The 27,140-nt window shown below is 42.8% G+C and overlaps 2 protein-coding genes across 4 annotated transcripts in view; one reads left to right on the top strand and one right to left on the bottom strand.

Annotated features, from left to right (window-relative positions):
- The window catches only part of LOC121568976 (netrin-1), a 50,838-nt gene extending 38,590 nt beyond the window's left edge, over window positions 1–12,248 (bottom strand). Inside the window, exons 1-2 of one of the 3 annotated variants that reach the window (XM_041879522.2) lie at window positions 11,974–12,248; window positions 10,622–11,666 (exon numbers count right to left, since the gene is read on the bottom strand). In XM_041879522.2, the coding sequence (XP_041735456.1) occupies window positions 10,622–11,636 (1,015 nt within the window). In that variant the 5' untranslated portion in view covers window positions 11,637–11,666; window positions 11,974–12,248. The remainder of the gene's footprint in view (window positions 1–10,621; window positions 11,667–11,973) is intronic. The other 2 variants (XM_041879523.2, XM_041879524.2) reach the window with 2 other exon arrangements.
- Window positions 12,249–14,097: 1,849 nt separating this feature from the next.
- LOC121570394 (phosphoinositide 3-kinase regulatory subunit 5) lies at window positions 14,098–27,113 on the top strand. Its single transcript, XM_041881853.2, has 18 exons — window positions 14,098–14,243; window positions 17,171–17,283; window positions 17,895–17,995; window positions 18,145–18,213; window positions 18,366–18,504; window positions 18,857–18,926; window positions 19,073–19,250; window positions 21,161–21,329; window positions 21,559–21,627; window positions 21,757–22,565; window positions 22,757–22,882; window positions 22,989–23,117; window positions 24,916–25,009; window positions 25,186–25,262; window positions 25,361–25,454; window positions 25,658–25,740; window positions 26,176–26,291; window positions 26,405–27,113. Exons 2-18 carry the CDS (start codon window positions 17,184–17,186, stop codon window positions 26,553–26,555), a joined length of 2,574 nt encoding a protein of 857 aa, XP_041737787.1. The 5' UTR covers window positions 14,098–14,243; window positions 17,171–17,183; the 3' UTR covers window positions 26,556–27,113.
- Window positions 27,114–27,140: the final 27 nt, after the last annotated feature.

The following is a 27,140-nucleotide window of genomic DNA, read 5'->3' as shown; positions in this document are numbered from 1 at the left end:
TCCAGATAAGATATCACAGAACTGTCTGGCTTTTCACAATGACTTATTCAGCTCTGACAGTTCCAATATGTGTTTCATTGTAACACTATGTGCTACTGGCTTGTTATGTTGATTTTTCTGTCAGTTGTGAGTGATTGGGGACAAAGACAAACTAGAACGAAACAGTAAAATAGGCTTAAAGGCCTACCAGGGTTAGTTAATGATCTTTGTGGGGGTAATTTAAACTATGATGCAGTGTGTATACGACCTGTTAACTTTAAGGGTTTACTGTAATTTATGCAATTCCCTGAGATACGGAGTGAAACCCTTCTGAAGCTACTGGCTACTGTTTCCATTGTGATTTGAACGTGGACACTGAGGTTGTGGCCTGGAAGTTGCTGTGACCTTTAAGGTCATTGAAATGGTCTTGTCTCCTTTGAATCATCTCCATCTGTTGATGGAATGGGCCAAGTCCACCATTTTGGGTTTGATACGTGTTGAGGAAATGTCACTCTTGAAGTTCAAAACATCTCATTACGGAGCCCAGACCCTGCCATTGTTACATCACAGCGTAATCTAACTTGGGCTTTGGTCTGTGTTTGTTATTGGGCCTCTTAGCTCATTCCATTTCCCACCCGTCTGTGAGGAAACCAGATATCACATCTCAAACTCACTATCCTGAAGAAATGAAGCCCAGTATCTTGGAAAATAAACCATCTGGCATAAAGAAAAGGGTTGTGAAAAGAGGGCGGGCCAATGATCCCCATCGCCTCACCAACCCCATGCACACACATTATATGCACACACAAACACGCACACGTGTACAGTCAGTGTTCATCACCCAAGACATCAGCATGACAGGGAGGATGTTATCTCTGCCTGTGGGTTTGGACCAGCAGGAGTGGGAGGAAGTCACGCCTGAGGGTTTGGGGTGTGTGGAGCGACCATGACCCCAGGCAAGTGCTGGTTCCTTGCCCAGAGTATATGACAGCCACCCTGGTTTTCGTCCATCTTCTCCAGGACTGTAAGACTTATGAAAGACTGTGTAATCCTCTGCCTGTGCAGGGTTCCATGCTCCAGGAGCCAACAGAACAGAGATCTGCTCCACACAGCACAGCAGCAGCAGGAAGAGGAGGAGTACGATTGATGAATCCCCAGGTTTTAACTTCTTACAGCAGATGGAACCCTGGGATATTTACAGTTCTGTGGGGAAGGATGGGGGTCTGGTAGCCATCCTCCTCGAGCTCTACTGATTCTATCCTACTGTTATTTATCCTCCTGGATTTCCCCCCAAATCCACTAAGTGGTTCCTTATTCGGAGAAAGGAATTGGTCACTGGGGTATGGGAGAAAGACGTGGTGTCGGGGGGTGACTGAAATCAATTTAAAAGTACCGAAGATCCTTTGAGAAGCCCAAGCAGAACTTATTTGGACAAATAAATAAAAGTGGGAACAACTCCATTTCTTTATCACGGTGGTGATTGGGTCTGCTGTTTGTTTGTTTTACAACGTTCTGGAGATAAGTGGTTTTTAATTAGGAGGACGAGAAGCATCGCTGAAGTCTGCACATGTGAACTGAGCAGAGAGAAGTTTAACAATTAGACGCTACACGAGCTTCGCTGTATCTGAAGACATGTTTTCCAGCTGAAATTAATTGAGTGTTGATACTGTGGTAGCACTATCATGCAACAGTATGGATCAGTCAAAGCCTTCAACCAGTCAAAAATGTTTACTTTTTGGTCCAATTTGTTGGTGTAATAGCAGCAGTTGTTGGAAAACTCCTTAGCTCTGACCCAAACTGCATGGTGAAAAAGATGTCCAGAAAATGAAAAGCCCCCTGCTGACTGTCTCAGATTCTAATGAGTATCAAGCCTTCATTCAGCCATAATAGAGCCAGTTGTCATTTGTTGTCTTTGTCTTTGAGTTAAAAAGGCCCTGTATCCACATAACAGCAGGGAGGATGGCATCAGCCAAGGGCTGTTAGCTCGGCTTCTACTGGGAATTTCACAATGCTGAGGTAATAGGGTAATTGCAATAACCAGCCATGCCATTGCACAGGGAAGTATGTGTGTGCGTGTGTGTGTGTGTGTGTGTGTGTGTGTGTGTGTGTGTGTGTGTGTGTGTGTGTGTGTGTGTGTGTGTGTGTGTGTGTGTGTGTGTGTGTGTGCGTGTGCGTGCGTGTGTGTGTGTGTGTGTGGGCAAGGGGTGGTAACATCCCAGTACTGGCTGTGTTGGGTGGCAGCACGGTGGGGGAGCTGGTGGGGGGTCTGTAGCTGAGCAGTGGAGCGCGGAGCGTGTCATTTCACTGGGCCATTAATCATTCCCAGACTCCCCAGCTCCAGCGCCGCGTAGGGGCTCCATGCGCTCACACTCACGCTAGGTGGTCCTGTCGCCGCCGTGGCAGCCCAGGCGGGCAGAGGGTGGCGGAGGTTAAACCCACGTAGGTTAAACACACAAACACACATCAGCTTCCCATGCCTATGTCAACAGATACACTCAAACAACACACACAGATAAACAAACTATTACACATTCATTCCATCACACACGGTTATCAACAGATATAAATATTGCATATTTGCTTGTTTTGACAGAAGTGGCAATCTCTTCCTTGGCTTCTCTTCAGACACTAGAAGATAATCACATCTAGCAACCAGTGAAACACACTATTGAATCCCTCTCAATCCTCCACATCCCCTGTTCTCTACTTTGGAATTAGAAGAGTGCAGATTTTCTTCTGGTGGACAGTTTATATTCCAACACAGGATGGATACATAGTAGACAGACTCCCAGCTCTACCTGTGCTCCCCCTCCTCTGGTGCCCATTAAGAACCCTTATATATTTAAGCCTGTATTTATTTAACCCACCCCCACCCCCCACCACTGTACCTCAGCATGGTTACCCCATAGAGATAATGAGGTCACAGATTAGCCACGTGTGCGGCTGTTCCATTTAGTTGCCAGACCCACCTGTCTCCGTTTTCACTGTGAGATCTCTGACTTATACAGTCTCTACAATTTCCTCTTGGCTGGTGATACAGCACCTCAAGCATTCATAATGTGACCTGTGATATGTGTAATGCAACACTTGTCAGCAGTTATCACGTATTAGTAACACTAGACAATACATTAACTGTTTCAGTTCCTGAAGAGATGAGAGTGCACACCCAGATTCACAGAGACTGGACCTGTATGTCCTCTGACACACTGAAGCAGTGTGAAATGACCCCTCATGGTCATCTGACGTCAGAGTCAAGAGAAAATGAATCTTAAACCAAAGCTAACATTTCCTTCCAAATGTTGAGGGCCACCTCTCCAAACCGCCGTCCACAACATAGCTATAGAATATTTTCTCTATTGTCTTAAAAGCCAGAGTAAAGCCTTTTTGGCTCTACGTTCATGTCTGTCTTGAATTATGAGCTCAACAAAACAAAATCCCCCAAAACATGAAGCATTTGCCCAGAGGACACTGGATTCCACCAGAGCTTGGATTTTGAGATCCCAAAAATACACGTCTTTGTTTTTTAGTCTCCTTGTATACAGTGAAACCTCCCAGCTCACTACAGCCACACAGGCTGATGTGCCAAAAGGACTGTCCTGCAGGCCCACCATATGGAGATACACTGTAGTTTCCACTTCAGTTATGGAACAGAACTAGTTTGGGGATGTTTTGGAATGAGTAACAGCCCAAATGTACTGCTATTCATTGCCTTGTTAGCATAGAGGTCCATCGTGTGGACTTTTAGAACTCCTGATATTGACTGCAGATTATTGTATTTTCTTTAGACTGCAAATGTTATATTCTTTTTTTATATGCAGTAATTGTCTCTACAAATGCGCAGACCATAATTTTTCCTTGAAAAATCCTAGAGGCCAAACAATGTACATATTTCCCTCCAGGCACTGTGCTCTATACCCACAGTTTCAGATGACCTAATGATATGTTTTTAGTCCTGCTCAATCTAAGAGCAGTCTAACTGACCTTCTACTCCCAGTGGGGTGTTTAAAGGTGTCTGAGTTTTCATCTGTCTGTGAGAGACTCCCAATACTGACCTGGCTGCAACCCACCTGCTTCCAATTAACTATTCAAAAAGCTCTCCTGCCGCATGTATTTGTTTTCATTTTTGTGTTTTCTTTTGTTGGTTATTTTTCTCTTTCATTCAAAAAACATTTATTTTACAGAGATGTATTTTTAGGTCTGCATGGGACATTTCCTTTTGCTTGGTACCCATAATTGAATGGTGCATTCTTTCAGCCCATGAGACCTTTCTTTACTAGCTGTGTTCACTAATAAATACAGTATTCTATGAAAACAAGTAACTATCCATAAAAAACAAGTAACTCAATAAAGAGAAAGCATTTCAGTGGTTGTTTGCTCCAATATACTTTCACTTAATATGCTACATTCTTTAACCAACAAAATATTTGTTAAAACTGACAAAATAAAGGTTATTAACATAACATAACATCGTGGTCCTCTGTAGCTCAGCTGGTAGAGCACGGCGCTTGTAACGCCAAGGTAGTGGTTTCGATCCCCGGGACCACCCATACACAAAAATGTATGCACGCATGACTGTAAGTCGCTTTGGATAAAAGCGTCTGCTAAATGGCATATTATTATTATTATTATTATTATTATTATATTATAACAGAAATAACAATAATATAAAATTATTCAAAATAGGGATTAATAACTTGACAAATCAAAACCTACAAACATGTCACCAAATCCAGATGGACTGGACCTAAACCCTGGCAGTAGATAATGGCTGCTTCGGGCCGAAGAGTTCCTCTACAAGAACATCTATGACATCATCTTTCAATAAATTATTTTCCCTGTCACATGGGCTATAAAGGAAGCGGAATGAGACCCAGATGGTGGGCAGCCCCGGCCCCGACCCAGCCTGGCAGTCCATGGGAAGGCAGCAGGACTGGAGTCAGCAGAAACAATGTCAATGGTCCCAGTCAGCCACATGGAGAAAGAACAGGCCTGCAGAGAGACTCACTGAGTTGCTGCACACATAGAGAAGGCCTCGTCAACATGGGGTCCATCAGAGGTCTGGGGTTTGTTAGAGCCTATCTCCTATTCACTTTTTACCAAACAGGTGGGATAGCCCAACCAGCGATATCACAGTTTAAACAAAGCTCTGTGTTCTATAACTGGGTCTTTTGACTGAAAAGCTTCTGCAGTAGAACATGAACTTCTACTTTAAAAATGCTCTCTCTAAACTGTTCCCTTTGAGACATAGTGAACGCAATCTAATGGGCTTTCGGGGAGATTTAAGAGCTCACATAAAGATTCAGCACACTTTGACACTATTTTTAGTGTTGGTCTAACACAAGTACGTGCTGGACTGCCCGGGAGGTGAGCCAGTGGGCTATTGACATAATTACATCCCATTCAACATCACTGTATGTGGTAGACGTGTCAGTCCAAACCAAGAATGACTTCTGTTTATGTTCGATAGCTGCCACATACTTTCAACAGTGTACAAAACATGCTGATAACAATTAGAGAAAAAAAAATATCTTATGAGAGAATGTGGCTGTTTCATCGGTTTGTCAAAATGTGAATTCAGGTACATGACATGCATAATTTGTATCCTATTTCAATCTAAATGTAAATTCACTTTTGTCCTTTCCTGTAATATGTACTATAAACCAGGGGGTTGGACAGTTTCTTTTCAATTGCTTTCTCTCTCTGGTTCTTTGTGACAGGCTCTTTGTTATGTTGATAGGCAATGCATTTAATTTAGGGGGGTTAGACACATGTAGAGATCTGTCTAAGGCAACAGGTCAAACATAACGGAGGTGCCAGTGGCAAGTGACTGATACTGCCCCTCTGCCAGAGAATCCCAGCTCAGAGAGAAAAGAAGGCCATGCTGAATTACCAGGCCTTGGCAGGAACTTTCCAACTCTCCCTCTACATCAGTGGGCCAAAAGCCTATAATGTACATTAAAGAGGAGAACATTAAATCAATAACTAGGCTTGGATGCACAAATGCTCCACAACTGTACGAGCCTGGTAAGGTCATCTCAATTAAATAATAGTGTTGCATTTAACCTCTGTTCAATACAAAGTTCAAGTTGAACAAGTGCAAAATTACACGTATGAGTGACTAAGGCTACCATTTTCAACTTGCCTCCAAAGCCACTTGGCAGGCAAGTCTTTCCCACAGTTTCCTTCACACCCCATCAGTCAACGAAGTGAGGAGAGTAGGTCTGACGCGAAAGGGTCAGTGCTACGCTGTGCATGGGTGGAATACAAAGCAGCTGGGATGAATTTAAGAGATGTGCTTCTTCTGGAAGAGAAAACCTGATGGTCAGAGGAGGAGCCGATTCTCAATTTCTCTCCTTCATTTATCTCTTCAATGATAAACCAATCACTGGCCTTTGGGGGTATGGTGGTAACAGATGAAGCAGATCATGCAGATGTATTTTCTCATAGCATCTAAGATGCTAAATTAAAGGCAAATCCAATCATGAAGATTTTAATTTGGTTTAAATTAACTAACTTGCTTTGCATGCCACATCTGGCCCTTCATTGGACACTGTGTTAACAAACCTCCAAACGAGCTTCAACGCCATACAACACTCCTTCCGTAGCCTCCAACTGCTCTTATACACTAGTAAAACAAAATGCATGCTCTTCAACCGAGCTGCTTCCACCGTCTGACCTAGAGTATGTGGACAACTACAAATACCTAGGTGTCTGGTTAGACTGTAAACTCTCCTTCCAGACTCACATTAAGCATCTCCAATCAAAAGTTAGATCTAGAATCGGCTTCCTATTTCGTTAATAGGAATCGGCTTCCTATTCCTTTACTCATGCTGCCAAACATGCCCTCGTAAAACTGACTATCCTACTGATCCTTGACTTTGGCTATGTAATTTACAAAATAGCCTCCAACACTCTACTCAGCAAATTGGATGTAGTCTATCACAGTGCCATCCGTTTTGTCACCAAAGCCCCATATACTACCCACCATTGTGACATGTACGCTCTTGTTGGCTGGCCCTCACTACATATTCGTCGCCAAACCCACTGGCTCCAGGTCATCTATAAATCACTGCTAGGCAAATCCCTGTCTTATAATAATAATAATAATATAATATGCCATTTAGCAGACTTATCTTAGCTCACTGGTCACCATAGCAACACCCACCCGTAGTCTGCGCTCCAGCAGGTATATCTCACTGGTCATCCCTAAAGCCAACACCTCCTTTGGCCGTCATTCCTTCTAGTTCTCTGCTGCCAATGACTGGAACGAACTGCAAAAATCTCTGAAGCTGGAGACTCTTATCTCCCTCACTAACTTTAAGCGTCAGTTGTCAGAGCAGCTTACCGATCACTGCACTTGTACACAGCCATTCTGAAATTAGCCCACCCAACTACCTCATCCCCATATTGTTATTTATTTTGCTAATATGCACCCCAGTATCTCTATTTGCACATCAACTTTTGCACATCTATCATTCCAGTGTTAATTACGAAATTGTAACTATTGTTGCACTATGGCCTATTTATTTATTGCCTTACCTCCATAACTTACTACATTCGCACACACTTGTATATATATTTTCTGTTGTATTTTTGACTTTATGTTTTGTTTACCCCATATGTAACTCTGTGTTGTTGTTTTTATCACACTGCTTTGCTTTATCTTGGCCTGGTTGCAGTTGTAAATGAGAACTTGTTCTCAACTGGTTTACCAGGTTAAATAAAGGTGAAATTAAAAATAAATTTAAAAAAATTGGATGGGAATGGGAGGGTAAAAATGCATTTCCACTAAATATGATGGCCTCCCCGCATGCAAAGCCATGGGAAATGGACATTGTTTTACTTCCCCAGTGCAGCACTTGCAGTGTAGCCAACTACTCTCCCATATCCACATCTCACTCTGTCTCGCCACTTCACTCTCTCTCCACCTCTCTGTCTGTTTCTCCATATCTCTCTGTCTCTCCACCTCTCTGTCTGTTTCTCCATCTCTCTCTGTCTCTCCACCTCTGTCTGTTTCTCCATCTCTCTCTGTCTCTCCACCTCTGTCTGTTTCTCCATCTCTCTCTGTCTCTTCATCTCTCTGTCTGTTTCTCCATATCTCTCTGTCTTTCCATCTCTCTCTGTCTTTCTATCTCTCTCTGTCTTTCCATCTCTCTCTCTGTCTTTCCAACTCTCTCTCTGTCTTTCCATCTCTCTCTCTGTCTCTCCACTTCTCTCTCTGTCTTTCGATCTCTCTCTCTGTTTCTCCATCTCTCTCTGTCTCTCCACCACTCTCTGTCTATCCACTGCTCTCTCTCTCTTTCTGATAGTACTCTAAGTCAGGGGCCAACCGGAATCCCAGAAAGATCATTAGCAGCAGCCATTCTGAGCCCCTTTAGCCAGACCACTGAGTTGGGCTGTAGCCCAGTGAATAACAACCTCCCCTCGCCCAATACACACAACGAGGTGTCAGGCCACCCTTATAATTCCCTTCCCTTCCCTTGGACTGCATGCTTATTCTGGCTGTTCTGACGCTTTATCTGATGACATAGAAAGTGAGGTGGTGAAAGGGGCCTCATGCTGACAGCATGATGGATGCCACAAGTGACAACCTTTTGTTTCAGCAAAACACACTGACATGCCGGCCCTGCACAGGCAAAATGCAGAGGGCAAGGGGAACAACTTGTTCTCTTGTTCTGTGTCATTGAACAAACCATGGCAATGTCAGAACTTGTTTATTTTCCAGGTTTTGGTTCACTGTAGATGAGGTTTGTTCTGTGTGGTACTGTTGATACAAGTAATAATAATAATAATAATAATAATAATAATAATAATATGCCATTTAGCACTCAGATACAAGCACTCAGATCTGTTGAAAAATAAGCACCACAGCAAATATACTCTACTGATGATATTAAACTTAGTTCTGGTTTCAAAGTACCTAATGTTTTGTCCCTCTCTGAATAGTTGACTTGGCCCAAAGTGGCAGTTTATTCTCTACTGCCAAAAGTGTCAATAAAACCACCTTAATCGCCCATCCAATCTGATAAAAGCACCTGCTTATGGAAACACAACATGCCTCTGCAGTCTATCTCTACAGCTGCAATGTTTCCTTCCTATTGAACTGTTACTACAGTCGGAAACGCTGCTCAAAATGTAATTACGTACTTGGGCACCCGCACTTCCTTTGGAGAAATAACTTCCTGCCTTTTCTTTCAGGGATTTTTTTCTGAGAGAAATATAAAATCAGAGGCCAATATAAAGCATTTAAACTAAACAGTAATCATGTGTTTCTCATGTCTTCCAAAATGGATAGTATCCCAAAATTACATGTTTATAAATGTATTTATTTACATTTACATTTTAGTTATTTAGCAGACGCTCTTATCCAGAGCGACTTACAGTTAGTGAGTGCATACATTTTTATACTGGCCCCCCGTGGGAAACGAACCCACAACCCTGGCGTTGCAAGCGCCATGCTCTACCAACTGAGCTACATGCTACATGTTTTTTTTATTGGGGGGGGGATTTCCATTTGTTGATATCAATATCTAACTATTTTACTCTCCAATGACTGATGTGGTTACATACTTCAAACAAATATATATGATGTGTTGTTCTAAACAGTACAAACATGTCATTGGCATGTTGGTGTCAACATGAGATTAAATACTATTCAATTCATGAATTGAAAATTGTCCATTATTTTTAAAGGAGGATGAAGTTCATGATTTATGTTAATTTGTAATCTCTTAATTGAGTGATTTGAAATGTAAATTAAGCCAAGGTTTAGTCAAAAGTTGATTAATAATACAGTCCATTTTGATATGAGTGTAATATAGTATATCATAAAACAACGTAAAAAAAATAAATTATTGTAATTAGGCCAACACATTGTGGTTTTATTTTTCATAAAAATCTGTATTTTGGTTTTGATTTACGTTTTGCATAAATCATTGCAATGTGTAGCTAATCAGCGTTTGGTTTTATGTGGATAATTGTCAGTAAATTCAATTCCATACAGGATGATAAAAACAATGTTTGGAACAAGGACCAGGCCTCCCTTTATTAAATTCAAATCATTCAATTAAATGATTTTCAACAAAATGATTTTTTTTACATTAACACAATAAGTTGGTTTTAGGCTACAACATTTGATATAAATTATGCTAACTTTTTCAAATTGGTTGATATATGTTAATTATTTCCCCTCCTCCCAATTACTGTGGTTTCCCATTTTGATTCGTTATCAAATAGGGCATATTTGAACAGGGTAACTAATTTACTGGTGTAAACAAGGAGAATGTGCTTTTTATAGGCCATTACGAATGCATGGTGCATTAGTTTTATTTGACACAATTCAACGATTTAAATCAAATTAATTAGCCAAAAACAATCGGTGGTTTACAAAGCCTAATTCATATTGGATCAATGTGAGATGCTTAAATTGAATTTGAATTTAAGAAACTGAATAATTAACAAATCAGGTCTGCGTTAGGCTATGCGTAAAATTCATTTTTCTAGGCATAATAAGAAACATGCCCACTCACACAAAATACTTTCGATCATTATAAGTCTTGTAATTTAGAAAGTACATTTACATCTCGAAAAAAATACGTTATAACACAAAGCTTTTGATTATAAAGGTAAATAGTTAACATACCAACACATTCGTTTGCCTCTCTTGCGGTTGCGCGCTGCCAAGGACGGTCATAATGGAAAGGTTTGCACCTGTCACACTCCGGCCCCGCGGTGTTGTGCTTGCACTCGCATACCAGGTTTCCTTCCCTATCTTTTACGCACTTTGAAGCGTGGCCGTTGCACTTGCACCGCCCGCCAACCTGCAGGTCTGATACCGCGTAAAAGTAGGAATCTCTAGCCAGCTCCGAGTCGTCCTCGTTCTCATCCCCAAACGTGTGCAGTCGGCTGAACGTCACCTTGATGTCGGTGGCTGTCACCCAGTCCTGCAGCACGGGAGAGTTGTCGAAGTCGTGCGCCGAGGGTCTGCCATCCAAGGTGCTGAACGCAATGAGCCCACCTGTCAGCGGGTGCATGTCCGTGTGAGAGTCCGTGCAAATCGCCTCTTGTTCGTTCTGCTTGGTAATTGCCGCCTTATTCTGCTTGTTATACATCTTCTTACACTGGGTAGAGTAGAATTGGAAAGGAACCCAGGATTTGCCATAGTCCATGGACTTAAAGATAGCCATAGATTCGGGTCGGGGTGAACAGAACTGCAAGCTCACATAGGTGACCTCAAATGTTTTACCCAAGGACAAAGTGAGAGTGACGTTCTGAGGATACTGGACATAGTTTTCTGACTGCCAGCAGGTGAGGTTATGAGGGTTGTTGAGATCAGTTAAATACGCGGGTGGATGAGTCTTCTTTGGGTCCCCTGCATCGCAGGTGTGGCAATCCCTAGTCCTCTCCTCTCCCTTCTCGGTCACGACGCAGTACCTTGAGGCCGGGGTTCCACAGGTGCTGGAGACGCGCACGTCCTTCCCGAAAGCGGAGTTCACGAAATCGGGGATGCACCTCCGGGGGTTGCCGTTCTCATCATAGCATGGGTCTGGAGGGGACGACTGGGCAGCAAACATACTCATCCCATAACCTCCAAGAGCCCCCTTAACCAGCAGAGAAATGGCCACCAAAGTGACCCAAACCTCTAAAATCCTTATCATTGTAATCCGTGCTCTTTAGTGTCTCTTGCGCTGAAATGTAGTCGTAGAAAAAGAGAGACATATTTAAAATGTTTGTTACATAGATTTAGAGGAACACTATCATATCATGCATTATAAAATGAATAGCCTATAAAATATATATATTTGACCATTTATATATAAATGCTATTTAGCCTACATCTGAAATTATCCATGATGAAGACAAACCAGCAGAATACTATTCACACATGTTACTATTAAATCAATAGCCTATGTACATTTCTGTGTTTTGTTCTCCACACATAAACAGATGAAACACAAACAGTCATGCACATGTATGTGAATGAAATCATCTTACGAGACAAAGAAAACTCCACAGAGGACACTACCTCGCAATAACTGTTCAGCCTGGAAGAGAAGTGTTGTAAAACGTAAGAATTTAGAGGGCAGCCTACTTTTTACGCACGAAAATCTACCGCTAGTTTGGCTTTTTCTGGGTTTCTAGACATAAATTGGAAGGACCAGCTCGCTATTAGCTTCCCTGTCCCTGTCTTCCACTCAGTCACACCTCTGTCTACCTCTGTCTCTTGTCTGTCCCATTCCCTTTCTGACGCTCTCACTGTTTGAACAGAAAAGTGAGACCCTGTTATCCAGCAGAGCTTGAGGTCATATGGAGATGCTCGCAGAGCTGAAAGACAGAACAACGACATCCACTGGTGTGTGTAATTAAATAATAAAATATACCTCGACTCAAATGTATTTGAAATATGTTTGTAAAGTAACCATGATAATTAGGATTTTTTTCCTCTTATTTGAATTATTGCAAGATCACACAGCTGGCAGGTCCAATGACAAATTATGACAAATTGTAGCCAACATTCTAGATAACTTCAGTGTTCTTCTCAAGTTACCACCTGTGCCACAACAGGATAGCAGATGCAGGTATAACTGATAAATAATCATTAAAAAAAACGTTTAACTTGAATCTCACAAAAGTGCCAACCCAACAGGTTTCATCTCAGCCTTAACCGTATTATTGAAGTACTTTAGTAGGATACGTTGTGATCAGATTTGCCTCAAATTTAACGATAGAAGTCCCGCCAAGCTTCAGTAAATTACACGCAAGCAGCGACATCGTGCGGTGGCGGGAAGTAGTGTCACGAGAAAGGAATTCAAAGTAATCTATCCTTGAGAGATTACTGCTGACTGTGCCCGCCTTTGTTGGCTACTCTGAAGCTCAGTAAACGCTTGATTGGGAAAATGGAAAAGAATGGGCCAAAAGCAAACCAAGGTCACATCTCTTTAACTGTTTGACACATTTTCCCATATTGAAAAAGTATAATTTTGTGTGGCAAATTTTTTCAGACATAAAAAAATTGAAGGTAGACAGCGAAATGATGTTGCCACAAGCAGCACCGCAGATAAGTGTTCATGGCTAGAAGGGATACAACTTTTGTCAAATTAAAATTTTAGCTAACCTTACCCTTTTCCTAATCTTAACCTAATTATCCTAACCTTCTGCGTAAATTCTCCTAACCTGCTATGAAAAGTCAAATCTGACAAAAGCGGTATCCCATCTAGATAAAACCCAGATATTGAGAGGAGCGAGATGCAATACTTCACTCTCACACAGTCACACACACAGCGCATGTGCATGGGTTCGCGTCACGCTGTTCACAGCGTATTAGCCAGGGCACCCAAACAGAAGAGAAATTGAGCCTAGCACTTCAACGCTCTTAGTTGTTACGGAAATTGACCCACTGCTGGTCATTACTAGTTACCACAGCCACAACGTCATAATTATGGCTAAACCCCTCCTATTTCTACAATTTATCTTCTTAAAATCTGATTTTAAACCTTACCCTAACCTTAACCCTAACCTTCTGCTAATCTTATGCCTAACCCTAACCTTAAATTAAGACCAAAAAGCAAATGTTTGTTTTCATGAATTTTTATGATATAGACTATGTTGACTTTGTGGCTGTGCTATCTTGTGGACACCCACTATGCTGTTTACTTTCTGCATCTACTTCATATGTCATATCGCTGAGTCTACCTTTAAGCCTTCAAAGATGCTTTACAGTTTCAGTTGACCAGAAGTTGTCAATGTCATGCAATTTTTAAGACATTATAATCTGTCCGATTCTTAGATAGAAGTAGGCCTACTTAATTACGTTGACAGTGTCAATCTCTTGACAAGATGTCAAATGAGGTAAATGTATTTGAGATACTAGGTCCCATGTGGCTCAGTTGGTAGAGCATGGCACTTGCAATGCCAGGGTTGTGGGTTTGATTCCCAGGGGGACCAGTATGAAGAAACATGAAAATGTAAGCACTCACCACTGCAAGTCGCTCTGGATAAGAGTGTCTGCTAAATTACGTAAATTAAATGTGCCTGCCAACTACCACCTCAACATGACTTTCATTCAGTTCCTGTTTAGCTACATATGCTCACTTGACTTTGCATTTGGCATCATCTATTTTCGTTGGGCTGTGGCAGCACACACAGTGAAGGATGTGGTCGCTGTATTCATTTCCCTTCCACTAGTGAGCTGCAGCTGGATGGAATCAAAAACTCTGGGATATAAAGCAATACTGAATGACACAGACCCTTCAGGACAGCTGCAGGTAAGACTTAACAAACTTCACTCAGTGTCTGGTCTACTGCTTTGATGAAATGTCAGCAGGTCCTTTCTCCTAGAATAAGTTAGACACTTTGTAAGAACTTGTTGGTGTATATCTTGACTCAAGACTTAATTGAAACTCAAGACTTCAGTTTAAACTGCAGTTGAGTGTGTGTGCAGTGTTGATAACTTCTGTGCCATTCCCAACAACAACACTGATCTCACCTCGGGTGCAAACCAAGATCAGTCGCTTAGCTTTCTTAGATTTTTTTTTTCAGAGGTGTGAAATTTCAAAATCTTCCAAGAAATGTTGCTGCAAAGATAAAGTGTTGCTAAGGCCTTTGTTTCCTGTTCCTCTTTCAACATATCATCCACACAATCTGTCAACAACAGTCTAAACCAAGTCACAACATGATAGTTGTGGTGTTGGACATATGCTTCACGTACTCCAACACACTCAGTTATTGTTGCTCCCAGTACAATGTTGTTGTCCCTGTGTTATGTGGGAGTCCTCCAGCCGGCACCATGGATCACAGGAACAGTGTGACAGGGTGACAATAGGTTGACACCTGCTTCCTCTGCAGACAATGACTTTTCTGCTGGCTGAGGTTGGAAGTCTGGCCAGGGCCAGTACAGTAATGTCAAGTAGAAAGGTGCTCATCAGACCAGAGGAGGCTTTGTCAATGAGTTTGTGTTAGTTAGTGTGTCATAGCTCAAAGCACAAGTGTTCTGAGGCACCAAATGGAGATAAAATATCCAGCTTCATTGATTCACAAGTCATATACTATATATACAAATGTATATGGACACCCCTTCAAATGAGTGGATGCGGCTATTTCAGCCACACCCACTGCTGACAGGTGTATAAAATCGAGCACACAGCCATGCAATCTCCATAGACAAACATTGGCAGTAGAATGGCCTTAAGGAAGAGCTCAGTGACCTTCAACGTGGCACCGTCATAAGATGCCACCTTTCCAACAAGAAAGTTTGTCAAATTTCTGTCCTGCTAGAGCTGCCCCGGTCAACTGTAAGTGCTGTTATTGTGAAGTGGAAACGTCTAGGAGCAACAATGACTCAGTCATGAAGTGGTAGGCCACACAAGCTCACAGAACGGAACCATCGAGTGCTGAAGCGCGTAGCGCGTAAAAATCGTCTGTCCTCGGTTGCAACACTCACTACTGAGTTCCAAACTGCCTCTGGAAGCAACATCAGCACAATAACTGTTTGTTGGGAGCTTCATGAAATAGGATTCCATGGCCGAGCAGCCGCACACAAGCCTAAGATCACCATGCGCAATGCCAAGCGTCGGCTGGAGTGGTGTAAAGCTCGCCGCCATTGGACTCTGGAGTGATGAATCACGCTTCACCATCTGGCAGTCCGACTGACAAATCTGGGTTTGGGTGTCAGGAGAACGCTACCTGCCCCAATGCATAGTGCCAACTGTAAAGTTTGGTGGAGGAGGAATAATGGTCTGGGGCTGTTTTTCATGGTTTGGGCTATGCTCCTTAGTTCCAGTGAAGGGAAATCTTAACGCTACAGCATACAATGACATTCTAGATGATTCTATGCTTCCAACTTTGTGGCAACAGTTTGGGGAAGGCCCTTTCCTGTTTCAGCATGACAATGCCCCTGTGCACAAAGCGAGGTCCATACAGAAATGGTTTGTCGAGATCGGTGTGGAAGAACTTGACTGGCCTGCACAGACCCCTGACCTCAACCCCATAAAACACCTTTGGGATGAATTGGAACGCCGACTGCGAGCCAGGCCTAATCGCCCAACATCAGTGCCCGACCTCACTAATGCTCTTGTGGCTGAATGGAAGCAAGTCCCTGCAGCAATGTTCCAACATCTAGTGGAAAGCCTTCCCAGAAGAGTGGAGGCTGTTATAGCAGCAAAGGGGGCACCAACTCCACATTAATGCCCAGGATTTTGGAATGAGATGTACTTTTGGTCATGTAGTATAGGTGAAAAGCTACCATCAAGTTCACACAACAGAACTGTAAATATGGTAAGTGTGCACAGGAAAGGTTTCAGTGAGTAGGACAACGTAATTTTATTATTCCATGTCATCACATTCCTGCCTTCCGGGATCTTAAGCACTACAAATTTGTAACATATTGCACAAATTGGATTTGTAACATATCACACAAATTGCTAAATTCGTATGATATTGTATCATACAAATTGCACAATTCGTAACATATCACACAAAATGGATGATGTAGTACATAATTGGATGACGTAGTACACAAAAAACGGGGACCAGTTTTTGCTTGTGGGCATCACTTTCAAAACTACTGGCTGAAATTATACAACATTTTGAGAGTGCATCTTTAACTGCCATTACATTTACATATCTCCTTATCTCATGTAGGGTATGAACTTCACCCTCGGGGTGCTTCCTTAGTCACCTTCCAAGTAGTCATAATAGGGAGGCTCTTTTCCTGTTTGTTCTGCCACAGGTGACCCTCAGTTTCCTATTTACATCTCAGTCCCTGTTGCATGGCAACAGTGGCAGGGCTGCCTTTGGACCCCAGCTGTACTTCACAATGACACCTTCCTGTCTGCACACATGAAGAAAGAGACCCTCCAGGCTAAATATAGGGCCCCATGGGGACACAGGTCTGTGTGGGAGGCCACAGCAGCTTTACTCTGGGCCTAAGGCTCCTACTTAATGTATGCCCGATCTGATCATCAGTCTGTGGATTAACAAAGAGCCAGGGGAGTTCACACTGCTGAAACATGGAAGTGTTCTCCATTACCATTTTTTTATTACAGCTTTGAGTCATCCACAGGATGAACACTTGTGGTTGCATCTCCACTGGCATCAGCAGTATATTATTGCAGGTTTGAGCAGGAAGGCCACAAGTAATTAAGACAAACATAAATGTTGTTCAACTACTGAAATTCCTGTGATGCTTCTGCAGGAGATAATCTAAGATGGAGCACACCTCGTGCACAGAGGACCGGATCCACCACGCCCTGGACATGTGCCTTTATGGCCTGGGCAACAGCCTTCCCAACACACAGCCCTGGAACGGTAAGCCTCATCACTTAGAGTTGCTGATCTAATGGTCTTTGAAAAAAATCTCTTAAGAAGGAAGTTCAATCATCTCTAAATCCAAATGTAATCTCCGGATATGATTAATCAGTGTGAAATTTAACCACTTCCACATCTGAATGTTAATGAATGTGGTGCATTGGTTATGTAGTCAATCATGTGAGTTTTCATTCATTAAAAATACTCCCATTGTTGTGAAACAGTGTTCAAACGTTGGGTCATCTAGTTTCGCCATGAGTCAAAGGGGAAATGAAAGAGATGACACATGGGGAGGAGGAGGTGAGGACATAGGTCACAGGTCAAACAGGAAATTGAGATCATTTCAAGAGAATTTCTAGGGCCTAAGTCACTCCAAATGAACAAATGGTATTTGAAGCTTCAGGCTCTATCACAGCACTCCTGAGTGACAATGTGATATAAATACTTTACATTTGTACACATCCCCTTAAAAAAACGGTTATTAAATATGGACAGCACAGTGTCAATTTTATGTACACAGTATGATTTATTGGATTTGAACACCATTCCTACTGAAAGGGGAAGTAAGATAGTATATTTTTCCTACATTGTGTGTTTGTCTGTGTGTTTAGCTGGCCTGTGCATAAACCGCTGGAGTTTAGAGGAACTAGTGAAGAGAGATCCACAAAATTTCATCATCCTGCTACAGCAGATTCTGAGGAAAACACGAGAGGTATGGCTCTCCATGTAATAAAGTGTTCTACGTCTGTGTAATTTACTGTAGCTGTAATGTAACTGTAATGTAACTGTAATGTAGCTGTAATGTAACTGTAATGTAACTGTAATGTAACTGTAATGTAACTGTAATTCTATATTCTGTAGGTTCTAGAGCAGTGCCAGGATGAACTGGTGATCCCACTGGCTCTCCTGTTCTCCTCCACTCTTCTGCAGGTGAGCCCAGATACATTAGACCACCACACTACAGAAACTCATCATCACCAACCATGTCCAGAAACCCATGTGTGGACAACTTCTAAGTCTCAGACCAGTCCAATATACCATAGTTCTCAGATGATCCAGTTAGTATCTTTCCTCTGTTTCAGACCCCTCACTTCTCCCCTGACTCTGGGGTGCTGCAGGAGGCCTGTGAAGTGTTCCACTGTTTCCTGTCCTGGCCGGAGCCCTGCTGCAGCACCAGCCGACACCTGCTCTCCCTCATCCAGCAGGAGCTCAGGGCACCAGGTATTGAACCCTAGGCTATACAGCCTTCCTGTTGGTCTGGGTCTCATATCATCTTTCACTTGTCACTGTCCTGATTCAAATTCCATTTTCTTCCACATGGAGGCACTATTGTTTAAACTAGGGCTCTCCAACCATGTTCCTGGAGAGCTACCATCCTGTAGGTTTTCGCTCCAACCCTAATCTAGCACACCTGATTCTAATAATTAGCTGGTTGATATACTGAATCAGGTTAGTTACAACTGGGGTTGGATCGAAAACCTACAGGAGGGTAGTTCTCCAGGAACAGGGTTGGAGAGCCCTGGTTTAAACAATACAAGAGGTAACGCCATCCCTTATACTGTATTTCCACCAGGTATCTCATTTCAAAGACTAGTGAGAGAAGAACAGGGCTTGACCACCACCACCAATCACTCCAAAACGATGTAAGTCAACACAGGCCAACAAAGACCAACCGTGATTAAATCATTCAACATCGCTCCAACTTGAAACATTTAAACACAAACCACCGTTCTCCTCTTTGTTGTGTGTGTATTCATAATGTATGTGTGTGTATGTGTGACTGTATTAGGACGGTGTTGTTAATGAGCCCAGGCGAGGACGTCCCTCCTGAGTTCCTGTCTGTCTCTGAGCAGCTGAGTGGTGTCTGTCACTCCCAGAGGGACACCTCCATCACCCTGATCAAACATGCCCTCCAGGCTGCCCTGGGGACCAAGTACCCCCTTCACATACTGCATAATGCACTGCAGGTATGTCCTATTATATGTGATTCCTAAATTATGTGTTCACAGTTCAGTTACTTTACTTACTGTCAGGTAGGCATTTGTATATGATTATCTGTACCCAAGGGTCATGAATTACCTTTTTCCATTCACCATTTTCTAGCTCCATGGTTTGTGAACGTATTTTTGGTTGTTCGTTTTGGATTTATGCATCTATGCATTATGCATGGTGCACCAACACTATTGAAGAGAATCTGTATCATACAGTTGAAGTCGGAAGTTTACATACACCTTAGCGAAATACATTTAAACTCCGTTTTTCACAATTCCTGACATTTAATCCTAGTAAAAATTCCCTGTCTTAGGTCAGTTAGGATCACCACTTTATTTTAAGAATGTGAAATGCCAGAATAATAGTAGAGAGAATTATTTATTTCAGCTTTTATTTCTTTCATCACATTCCCAGTGGGTCAGAAGTTTAGTATTTGGTAGCATTGCCTTTAAATTGTTTAACTTGGGTCAAACGTTTCGGGTAGCCTTCCAGAAGCTTCCCACAATAAGTTGGGTGAATTTTGGCCCATTTCTCCTGACAGAGCTTGTGTAACTGAGTCAGGTTTGTAGGCCTCCTTGCTCGCACACGCTTTTTCAGTTCTGCCCACACATTTTCTATAGGATTGAGGTCAGGGCTTTGTGATGGCCACTCCAATACCTTGACCTTGTTGTCATTAAGCCATTTTGCCACAACTTTGGAAGTATGCTTGGGGTCATTGTCCATTTGGAAGACCCATTTGCGACCAAGCTTTAACTTCCTGACTGATGTCTTGAGATGTTGCTTCAATATATACACATAATTGTCCTTCCTCATGATGCCATCTATTTTGTGAAGTGCACCAGTCCCTCCTGCAGCAAAGCACCCCCACAGCATGATGCTGCCGCCCCCGAGCTTCATGGTTGGGATGGTGTTCTTCAGCTTGCAAGCCGCCCCCTTTTCCTCCAAACATAACAATGGTCATTATGGCCAAACAGTTATATTTTTGTTTCATCAGACCAGAGGACATTTCTCCAAAAAGTACGATCTTTGTCCCCATGTGCAGTTGCAAACCGTAGTCTGGCTTTTTTATGGCGGTTTTGGAGCAGTGGCTTCTTCCTTGCTGAGTGGCCTTTCAGGTTATGTCGATATAGGACTTGTTTTACTGTGGATATAGATACTTTTGTACCTGTTTCCTCCAGCATCTTCACAAGGTCCTTTGCTGTTGTTCTGGGATTGATTTGCACTTTTCGCACCAAAGTACGTTCATCTCTAGGAGACAGAACGCGTCTCCTTCCTGATCGGTATGACGGCTGCGTGGTCCCATGGTGTTTATACTTGCGTACTATCGTTTGTACAGTTGAAAGTGGTACTTTCAGGTGTTTGGAAATTGTTTTCAAGGATGAACCAGACTTGTGGAAGTCTACAATTTTCTTTCTGAGGTCTTGGCTGATTTCTTTTGATTTTCCCATGATGTCAAGTAAAGGGGCAGTGAGTTTGAAGGTAGGCCTTGAAATACATCCACAGGTACACCTCCAATTGACTCAAATGATGTCAATTAGCCTATCAGAAGCTTCTATAGCCATGACATCATTTTCTGGAATTTTCCAAGCTGTTTAAAGGCACAGTCAACTTAGTGTATGTAAACTTCTGACCCACTGGAATTGTGATACAGTGACTATTAGTGAAATAATTGCCTGTAAATAATTGTTGGAAAAATGACTTGTGTCATGCACAAAGTAGATGTCCTAACCGACTTGCCAAAACTATAGTTTGTTAACAAGAAATGTGTGGAGTGGTTGAAAAACGAGTTTTAATGACTCCAACCTAAGTGTATGTAAACCTCCGACTTCAGCTGTACATATACTGCTCGCAAACAGATTATACAATATCTGTATCTGTCTAACAGTCAAAAGGGGCAGAGGATCTGGAGCAGCTTGTGACTGCAGTAACAGAGGCCCTGGAGAAAGCAGCCTCTACACGGGACCCAGACACAGCCAGAGAGAGTCTACTGCAGAGCCTGAATGGGCTGGTGGAGAGCATTGGAATACCCCCTACAGACTGCAATACAGGCCCTGGTGAGAGAACTTTACTACATGCTTCATCATAATCTCACCATCTGAGATTATGATGTTCCTGGAACCTATAAGCTGGTCAACTTTGGGCAAACAGGACTGACTGGAGATGATTAGAGATGGACAGATGAAGAAGTCAAATTTTGAGTTATGACTCTGAGAAACTCAGTGTCACATACATTGCTTGATCCTGCTTGATCTGATTAGTCTTTGTTCTTTCTCTTCTTATTAGGAAATGTCCATACACTGATGCTGCCCTTAGCCAAATGTCACATGTACTCCTGGGATAAGGACAACTTCGGTAATTAGCTTTTTTCCCATTGCTTCTTTCTCCAAGTCCAAGACAGTATATTTCAATGCCATACTGTAAAATATGTATAGCCTTTGTGTCTGTGGCTTGTCAATGATGTCATTCTGTGTATTCGTTCAGACATTTTAAATGACATTCTTCAGAGTGAGCTGGACCAGCTCCCAGTCCTTAACCTTCCCAGAGACAAGGGAAAGGAGGATGATGAAGAGGAGGAAACAATAAAGAACCGATACACAGACCACCGGATCTCCACTGTGTCCACCTGCTCCAGAGACTCTATGTTCTCCAGCTACTCCCTGTCCTCCAGCTGGTCTGTGCCCACCACCCTGTCTGAGTCTTCTGGGGTGGACAGTGACTTCAGCGAGGACTTGGAGATAGATGACGGCCAACCAGAGACCAGGAGGAAACCTAAGTCAAAAGCTCACCTCAGCCAGCGTTTCTCCATGCTCTTCAAGTCGCAACGCAGCTCCTCCCTCTGTCGACGTGCCCAGAGCATGGGCTCCCATGGTGATGTCATTAGAGTCGGCACGTCTGGAGCGCGGTTCAAGCGATCCAAGTCCTTGCCTAGACAGGTCCGCCTGCCTCGCAGTTCAGGGGTTCCCGCCCCCACCTCAGATGGACCGTTTCCCCAGAGTCACCACGTGTGTGTCCAGAAGAGGCCCATCCTGAGCTGTGAGGAGGGGGATGGGGTAGAGATGTCCACCCTGGTCAGGGTGGTGGTGTTTGGGGAGGACCGGGAGGCAGGGAGGCTGGCCAGGGCCTACACTGACCTTCAGCAGAGGGAGAGCAGGTGTCCTCGCCTCACCAGGGCCTGCAAGCTGCAGTTCTACTTTGTCCCTGTGAAGAGGAGGAACCTGGGAGGTCCAGGAGGAGTGACCACAGTGCCTGAGGGGCACCTAGGGAGTCCACTGAAATGCCCACCATCTACGGTGAGAATAGCCAGCTTTTTGGTTCTTCCAGAAGAGGACAAGAGCATTGTCTACAGCTGACTTCATAGTTGTGTACAGAAGACAAAAAAAAGTATGATGTGCCATTAGATAAGATAATGAGAGCTTATAATCACTCCCTAACCCTAACCCTAACTTTGTACAATTTATCTTATATTTGCTGTCACATCCAGGAGTCAAATGGAGTTATACTTGAGGACAGCACCACTGACATCGCCCAGTTGATAGGCATGACTGACCCCTGGTACAAAAGGAGCGTGCTCAGTCTCCTCAGCCTGTCCTCTGATGTCCTGTGCGAGGTACCACAATTACAACTTCACCTGGGTTCCTTTTCAAACAGGCCATCATGTGCCCTTTAATTATCCTAACTGGGGATTGTATTTCTATATGAATGTAATTTCCCAGACGACTTCTAAAGTGGATTGTAACTCAGAGAACAGCTCCTCTGAGCGCCTTCTCCTCCTGGCAGACCTGGTGCTGTATTACTGTCGAAATGCAGCACAGCCTGTTCTGCTACAACTCTACCAGGCTGAGGTGAGCCCGGTCCTACTTTAACTAATACATATTTCAACACTGTATTCAGATACACTGTGAAACATTGTAGGATACAAAGAAGTTCTATAAAGTCAGATCTGTCTATACCAGTAAATGATTGAGTCCACATGAGTGAGGTTTTGTCACACACACACACAAACACGTGCATGCCATTCAAAGTACTTTCAATTATGTGTGACATACAGTGGGGAAAATAAGTATTTAGTCAGCCACCAATTGTGCAAGTTCTCCCACTTAAAAAGATGAGAGAGGCCTGTAATTTTCATCATAGGTACACGTCAACTATGACAGACAAATTGAGGAAAAAAAATCCAGAAAATCACATTGTAGGATTTTTAATGAATTTATTTTCAAATTATGGTGGAAAATAAGTATTTGGTCACCTACAAACAAGCAAGATTTCTGGCTCTCACAGACCTGTAACTTCTTCTTTAAGAGGCTCCTCTGTCCTCCACTCGTTACCTGTATTAATGGCACCTGTTTCAACTTGTTATCAGTATAAAAGACACCTGTCCACAACCTCAAACAGTCACACTCCAAACTCCACTATGGCCAAGACCAAAGAGCTGTCAACGGACACCAGAAACAAAATTGTAGACCTGCACCAGGCTGGGAAGACTGAATCTGCAATAGGTAAGCAGCTTGGTTTGAAGAAATCAACTGTGGGAGCAATTATTAGGAAATGGAAGACATACAAGACCACTGATAATCTCCCTCGATCTGGGGCTCCACGCAAGATCTCACCCCGTGGGTCAAAATGATCACAAGAACGGTGAGCAAAAATCCCAGAACCACACGGGGGGACCTAGTGAATGACCTGCAGAGAGCTGGGACCAAAATAACAAAGCCTACCATCAGTAACACACTACGCCGCCAGGGACTCAAATCCTGCAGTGCAAGACGTGTCCCCCTGCTTAAGCCAGTACATGTCCAGGCCCGTTTGAAGTTTCCTAGAGTGCATTTGGATGATCCAGAAGAGGATTGGGAGAATGTCATATGGTCAAAATATAACTTTTTGGTAAAAACTCAACTCGTCGTGTTTGGAGGACAAAGAATGCTGAGTTGCATCCAAAGAACACCATACCTACTGTGAAGCATGGGGGTGGAAACATCATGCTTTGGGGCTGTTTTTCTGCAAAGGGACCAGGACGACTGATCCGTGTAAAGGAAATAATTAATGGGGCCATGTATCGTGAGATTTTGAGTGAAAACCTCCTTCCATCAGCAAGGGCATTGAAGATGAAACGTGGCTGGGTCTTTCAGCATGACAATGATCCCAAACACACCGCCCGGGCAACGAAGGAGTGGCTTCGGAAGAAGCATTTCAAGGTCCTGGAGTGGCCTAGCCAGTCTCCAGATCTTAACCCCATAGAAAATCTTTGGAGGGAGTTGAAAGTCTGTGTTGCCCAGCGACAGCCCCAAAACATCACTGCTCTAGAGGAGATCTGCATGGAGGAATGGGCCAAAATACCAGCAACAGTGTGTGAAAACCTTGTGAAGACTTACAGAAAACGTTTGACCTGTGTCATTGCTAACAAAGGGTATATAACAAAGTATTGAGAAACTTTTGTTATTGACCAAATACTTATTTTCCACCATAATTTGCAAATAAATTCATTAAAAATCCTACAATGTGATTTTCTGGATTTTTTTTTCTAATTTTGTCTGTCATAGTTGATGTGTACCTATGATGAAAATTACAGGCCTCTCTCATCTTTTTAAGCGGGAGAACTTGCACAATTGGTGGCTGACTAAATACTTTTTTTCCCCACTGTAGCTGACCCTGGCTGGGGGAGAGAAGAGAAAAGAGGTGTTTATCCATTCCTTGGAGCTAGGACACACAGCAGGGACACGAGCCGTCAAGGCCATGGGTGAGTTTGCCCACCTCAAACACACACGTATAGGCATACATATGCATGTACGTGCACAAAAACACACACCACTCTCAAAGGTTATTTAACAAAACATGCCTGTGCTTTATTCTATAATCTATAATTGTGTATGTCCTTCTACTGTAATATCAATCATGATTGCCTCTGTGTTACAGGTGCAGCTAGCAAAAGGTTTGGGATTGATGGAGATCGTGAGGCCCTGCCATTAGCACTAGATGTTGTTTATAACAAGGTATTATTTAGCACTTTTCAAAAATACTAAGTAATCAACACTATTATAAAATTACTTGAGAGACATTATTTTCCAACCCTTCCACCATTCTTTTTTAGGTTTGTGTAAGTGGGAGGAGTCAAAGGACAGAAACAGACATGGTTTGCACCTCGATAAACTTGAGGAAAGCCTGCAAGGGACCTGAGCAGCTAGGTATGTGGCTTACCACAAGCTTTGAGGAAGATTAATTGAGAAAGATTAATGCAAAAATAGATTTGTATATTTTACACATATTTAGTCATATCGTTCTCTTGATATAACTCCCATGAAATGTTATTTTATTCTTGGTAGTTCCTGTGCAGTTGTTAGAAAATATGACATGAACTACTCAAGATAATATATGTGTTTATATCTAGATTCTAAAATGGAGAGTCTTCACTTGACAATGACAAAGGTGCTGAAGATACAGAGCTCCAAATCCAAGAAAAACTACAATCAGGTGAAGTAGAGACACATTGCTTGACACCAGGGCATAAGAGACATAAGCGACCGCTTAGGGCCATGCGGCCGGAAATGCAAACTTGTAGTGTATTCAAGGTTTTAAAAGGCTTCTGAAGTTTGTAATTTCCACTTTAAAATGTCAGACTTGATTTGCCCTTACAAAATATTTATCAACACCCTACAAGAAATGTCCATTAATTATAATCCACATAATAATTCACATTTCCTGTTGCTGCAGGGTTATTTTCCTGCTGTAGCAACAACATTTTGCTTAGGGCCCCAAAAAGGCTAGGGCCAGCCCTACTTGACACCCAGTAGCTCTGTTTTGTTCAGCACAGTTCATGGAAATTGAAAAAACATTGACCCACGAGTCATGTGTAGTGGCTTACCTTGACTAACTCCTGTCCCTTGCATCCTTGACCTCTCCCCTCAGCATATCTCCAGGTCAGAGGTGAAGGTGGACAAGGTCCAGGTGAGTGGTGGCAGTGGGACCACCTTCCCTGTGTGTCTGGACCAGGATGAGAAGAAGATCATCCAAAGTGTCATCAGGTACTGTATCAACTAAACCAACCCCAGGCCTGATCATGTGCTGCCAATATACAGTATATTACATAATTATTTTACATGACATCTTGCGGACCCAATGTTCTGTTGTTGTGTAGGTGTGAGGTGTCGTTGTGCTGTAAACCAGGCAGCGGTTCTGACTGGAGGTCTCACAGGAGCCAGCCTGGTCAAGTTCAGCCACTGCACCCCTCCTTCTGCTCCCTGCTCTGCCTGCCCATCACCTCCTTCTGTGGCTCTCAACCTTCATAAAACCTAAACCACTCAGACATAAACACCCACATGTTGTCCTGATAATAATGTATGCCATTTAGCATGAAGCTTTTATCCAAAGCAACATACAGCCATGTGTACATACATTTTATGTATGGTCCCAGTAATCAAACCCACTACCCTGGCGTTACAAGCACCATGCTCCACAACTGAGCTACAGAGAAAGTTGTATAGTTTTGCACAATTGGTGTTCTCTATACTGTAATAGTCAACTCAGTCAAAAATATTTTGGCTTGCATGATCTTTTCTCCTCTTTAATTTTTTGGCCAACCTTGAGTGGATGCCTTGTGATGCATTGTACTTGTGTGAGGATGTCTAGACTAGACAAAGGGGATTTTACTGTTGTGGTGATGTGAGAAAGTGTTTCACTCAGGATATTGTACAGTCACCATGGGCTCCCATTGCTAGCAGTGCACTGTACTTTTTTAGTCATTCTTATTATGTCTGAAGATTCATTCATTATAATGTTCTCTATGCTATAATGTCAACATTTAATTTTTCAACTATGAATGGGCGTATAGACTCCTAAGACCTCATTGACAAGTGTATAGCATTAATAAATAA

The sequence above is a fragment of the Coregonus clupeaformis genome, chromosome 7 (assembly GCF_020615455.1).
Source record: "Coregonus clupeaformis isolate EN_2021a chromosome 7, ASM2061545v1, whole genome shotgun sequence".
Taxonomy (NCBI): domain Eukaryota; kingdom Metazoa; phylum Chordata; class Actinopteri; order Salmoniformes; family Salmonidae; genus Coregonus; species Coregonus clupeaformis.
Note: the sequence above shows the minus strand (reverse complement) of the source record. Positions and strands in the feature narration are given on the sequence as shown.

Coding starts and splice junctions, on each gene's coding strand:
- LOC121570394 (XM_041881853.2), top strand. CDS start 17,184: ATGGAGCACACCTCGTGCACAGAGGACCGGATCCACCACGCCCTGGAC. Junction 19,251..21,160: donor TACTGCATAATGCACTGCAG/GTATGTCCTATT, acceptor TCTGTCTAACAG/TCAAAAGGGGCAGAGGATCT. Junction 21,628..21,756: donor CTGGGATAAGGACAACTTCG/GTAATTAGCTTT, acceptor GTATTCGTTCAG/ACATTTTAAATGACATTCTT.